The following is a 4,656-nucleotide window of genomic DNA, read 5'->3' on the forward strand; positions in this document are numbered from 1 at the left end:
AGTTGCATTAGATAGAGTTGTGTTAGACCTAATGCAACGGCTTTGTCACCTATATTTGGAGGTGCACAAATCGGGTTTTTTAAATACCTAGGTTCGGGTATGGAACCGGGTTCGAGTATGACCAGGTATTGGTAATACTCGGGTCGGGTATTATCTTTAAAACCATACCCTATGCATCGGGTTCAGGTCGGGTATAGAACCGTGTAGTCTAAAACCGGGTATTTGAATACCCTTTTATCGTATATTGAAAAAACCTTATTTACGGGTTTTTTCGGGTTTTTTTCCAGGTTCTTTTCGGGTATATATTGAATTTTTTTTTAAAAGTTTGCACTTTTTAGGGGTATTTTTAAGGTATATTTCGGGTATACATTGGGTATTTGAAATACCCGATTTTAGGTATTGGAAAAACCCGGTTCTGAGTATGGAACCGGTTCGGGTTTTCGTGTATTACCGGTACAAATCGGGTTCGGGTTGGGTTTTAGTGCCAAAATGCATACCATATCCGTACCCTACGGGTAGGGTCGGGTATTAAAAAAACCGGTTCCGGGTTCTTATTTCGGGTCCGGTTCCGAGTTCGGGTTTTTTGTGCACCTCTACCTATATTGCATTATGTAACGTTGCATAACTTGCATTAGGTATAGTGACAGTTTTTATAAAATAAATGTTGCATTATGTAATTTTTTTTTTGTATTGTGAATATAAAATGTTTTTTTTCTGGTTAGAAAAACCTGATGATGATCAGTAATTGGCCCACGGACCACGGTCATCACATCTAGGGATTCTTCACTGAAAGTAAATTTCTAGGTACCTCATTTTTACCACACCTTACCAAAAGAAGCCAACCCATAAAGGAAATGCTAGTTTCTTGGAAGTCAAATTGTACACAACTAAACTTACACTTGAAGTGTTATCCAAATTTAAAAAAAAATCATTTTAATGGATTTGGATCGAATACCAATAAATTCTAGCAAAAAAAAGGTTGCTAAAAATAAAAATACCATTTACATTTGAAAACAAAAACAAATAAAAAAGCATTATTAGACACACATCAAAGGTTACTTGACGTATGAACATACGTAGGCCATATATCTCATCTATACCAAAATAACGTATAAATATTACGCATAGTGAATATTACAAATGTAGGAGAAAATTAACGTGTTAATTGTGCGAATCAAGTAGAATACTTATGTATACATGTAGAGTAATTATATAATTTAATTACTCTATGATGTAATAAATAATTACTCTACTTGTATATATGATCAGTACTCTATTTGATTTTCACAATTAGCATGTTAATTTCATTTGTATTTTATCCAAACTCTACAAAAATAACAGGTGATTAATTATAAAATTCAAAAAATTATACATATCATTTAGAAGAGTGATAAAATTGAAGTCTCTTTTCTTTTTTTATTAACCATCAATGAATAAAGACTGGCTATCCGAGGTAACCTATTGGTAAAATATAATCTCATAGGTTCAAGATTCAAGACAATATTTGGTAGCTCAAACTCATCATCTCCTATTTCAAAGAAAAGTTGTTGCCCGAAAGACCATAACAATAAAACCTGATTGAGATTATATTTTAACTTAAAACTTTGCAGTCAACGACTCAAATATTCAATTACCATCAAATATCAGCTAAGCACAAACTCACTGAAATTGAAGTTTCTAGCACGTCAATTTTAAAGTAGTTGTAAATTTATACTTGATGAAAAAATACAACATTTAGTTTGTTGAATAACAAATAAAAATATCTAAAAATAATAAATGCACATTAAATAAAAGATAATACACCCATGGACACAAACACTTGAATCCACCCACTTGTCCCAATCCCTGCCTGGTGGTTAACAGTCCAGTTCCCATCGTCCCTAAATCAATATCAACCGTCCGATCAAACACCCCACGTTAACCTCTATCCTTCACATACTCCCAATCAAACCTCCAAGATTCTTATTAAATAATATAAAAATCAAAACGGAACCCATGTTGTGAGCTGTGACCGATACCCAACTCACAAAACCAAACCTCTTTCACATCTAAATCCATCATCATGGGGGTTGTCGAACAGGCTCACAATGTCAAGGTCTTAGGTTCCGGTGACCGTACGATAGTCTTGGCACATGGGTTTGGTACGGACCAGTCGGTGTGGAAGCATCTGGTGCCTCACCTAGTTGATGAATACCAGGTTGTGTTGTACGATAATATGGGGGCGGGTACGACTAATCCAGAGTACTTTGATTTCGAAAGGTACGCTACTCTTGAGGGGTATGCGTATGACGTAATTGGTATTCTTGAGGAGCTTAGGATTACGTCATGTATTTATGTCGGTCATTCGGTGTCGGCCATGATTGGTGCTGTCGCCTCCATCAGTCGTCCGGATTTGTTCTCGAAAATCGTAATGATTTCGGCTTCTCCGAGGTTAGTCAAACATGATGTTTTTATTTTTTTGTAACAAACTAAATTTTTTTTACTCTATGCCTAAGGCTGAGGGGTGTGGGGCTCTAATGGGGGCTTTAGTGGGGGCTCCAACCAATAATATTATGACGTGTGGTATAGGGAGAAACTGGATAAGGGGGTTGTTGGAGCCCCCGTTGGAGCCCTGGCCCCTGGTGTGGAGGGGCTCCAACAGGGGCTCCAGCGAATTTTTTTTTATTTTTTTATAAATATATTCAAACAACGTATTATTAAAAAAACACATTAATATCTAAAATTCAAATTACAAAAAAAAAACATACTAAAAATTAAACAAACAATAATACTTAATAATAACACTAATCTAATACAAGATCATCGGGTCGCCTCGCCCACAAATGTTCAACCAACTCATGTCGAAAATTCCCGTGTATCTCACGGCTCTTGATATTTGCTATGTTATGAAGTATTTGTTGATCACTGATTGTGGACGGTTGTGGCGGAATGTCGGAATCAGACGAGTACCACGACATTTTTTTGTGTTAGTTTTGAAAGGATTTTAGGAGGAAATGTGTATAATTGTGAAATGAAGTATATTTTATAAAGATATATATTTATAGTTTAAGAAAATATTTTTTTTTAATTTAATCAAAACCATCAACGGCTCTTTTCCGACTTCCTATGCAACTTTATCTCTCTCTTCTCCCGCTAACAGGCTCACGCCTGCATGTTTTTTCGCGCTAGCGCCCCGTTAGCGCCCCGGTGGTGTGGTGTTAGCGCCTGGGGGCGCGAGCGGAGGGGCTCTAGCGCCCCCGTTGAAGCCCCACACCCCTCAGCCTAACAGGTTAACACATCAAACATGATGTTGTTTGGTTGACTATGTTTGAAAACGTTAATTTAAAATGATGATTACGTGGAAAATTGTTTCTATGTTAAGGTTTAATTATTTGTTAATTGTTGGTTAAGATATATTAATTGACTTGCTTAATTTGGAAAGTGATATCATTAGGGGTTGGTGCAGTGAGATTAATTAAAATATAAGTTTTTAAAGGGACTAAGGTTGGTATTTTATGTATAATATTTAATTAGGTATTTGAACACTGTGGATTACTTTGGTGGTTTTGAGGAAGACGATTTGAACCAACTATTTGACGCAATGCAATCGAACTACAAGGCATGGTGTTCGGGGTTCGCTCCACTGGCGGTTGGCGGGGACATGGACTCGGTATCGGTTCAAGAGTTTAGCCGGACGCTTTTCAATATGAGACCGGACATAGCCTTGAGCGTAGCACAAACTATTTTTCAAAGTGATATGAGACATTTGTTATGCCATGTGGTTGTCCCGTGTCATATTGTTCAGAGCATGAAAGATTTGGCGGTTCCAGTGGTGGTAGCCGAGTACCTTCACCAGAACCTTGGTGGTGAGTCCATTGTGGAGGTGATGTCGACGGACGGTCACCTCCCGCAGTTGAGTTCACCGGATGTGGTTGTTCCGGTGCTTCTAAGGCACATCCGATGTGACATCGCTGTGTAGTTATAATTTATGTTTAGGTTATTTTTTTGGTTTATTTTGTTTGTTTGATTAAGTACAAGTTGTTGATAAAACTTTATTGTTAATTAGGAATTTGTGTGTATGACATGTTTTTCTTTGTTTTGGTACCACTTATAATGTGTATATGTCTTGTTCTTACTTAGACTATGTGTTATAAGGCTTCGTTGTCGTTTTTTTTTTTTTTTTTTTTGGGGGGGGGGGGGGGGGGTCAGCTACATCACTCGCGTACATTATACCAACTTCTAGCAATCAGGGGCTTCATCCCACTCCCAGCCGCTAAGGGAGGTTGGAGGGGAATGTTTGGTTATTTAAAAGGCTCGTGAGCAAGGGCTTTATCCACAACAGGTCAAGTGAGCGAGTATGAATTTATCCAAAGCCTAATCAGGATGATCTAACGTATAATTAGACGATGAATTCGGGACCAATGAAGCCCCGCAACACATAGTCTTATCTAACTAGATATTATTTCAACCAACCATGTGAACCATTTATTACCATTAAATGCATCAACTAGCATTAGAGCCCATGAAATAGACTTTGATGAATGCAACTTGAAGTAGACATGTTAATTATCCCCATATCAATTCATTAACCAGTATTTACGTATCATTAACCAAAAAAAGCAAAACCGGGCTTGTCTTTAACGTCCCTTAACTCATAAAGATAATGATCTTTCACTT

General features: G+C 37.3%; 1 protein-coding gene across 1 annotated transcript; it reads left to right on the top strand.

Annotated features, from left to right (window-relative positions):
- The first annotated feature begins 1,797 nt into the window (after positions 1 to 1,797).
- LOC143587660 (karrikin insensitive 2 receptor CA) lies at positions 1,798 to 3,970 on the top strand. The gene is made up of 2 exons (XM_077068893.1): positions 1,798 to 2,430; positions 3,514 to 3,970. Exons 1-2 carry the CDS (start codon positions 2,063 to 2,065, stop codon positions 3,956 to 3,958), a joined length of 813 nt encoding a protein of 270 aa, XP_076925008.1. The 5' UTR covers positions 1,798 to 2,062; the 3' UTR covers positions 3,959 to 3,970.
- The last annotated feature ends 686 nt before the right edge of the window (positions 3,971 to 4,656 follow it).

This window comes from Bidens hawaiensis, unplaced genomic scaffold (genome assembly GCF_021521415.1).
Source record: "Bidens hawaiensis isolate Kalapana, Puna unplaced genomic scaffold, B.hawaiensis_p1.1 tig00035823_1, whole genome shotgun sequence".
NCBI classification, from domain to species: Eukaryota; Viridiplantae; Streptophyta; class Magnoliopsida; order Asterales; family Asteraceae; genus Bidens; species Bidens hawaiensis.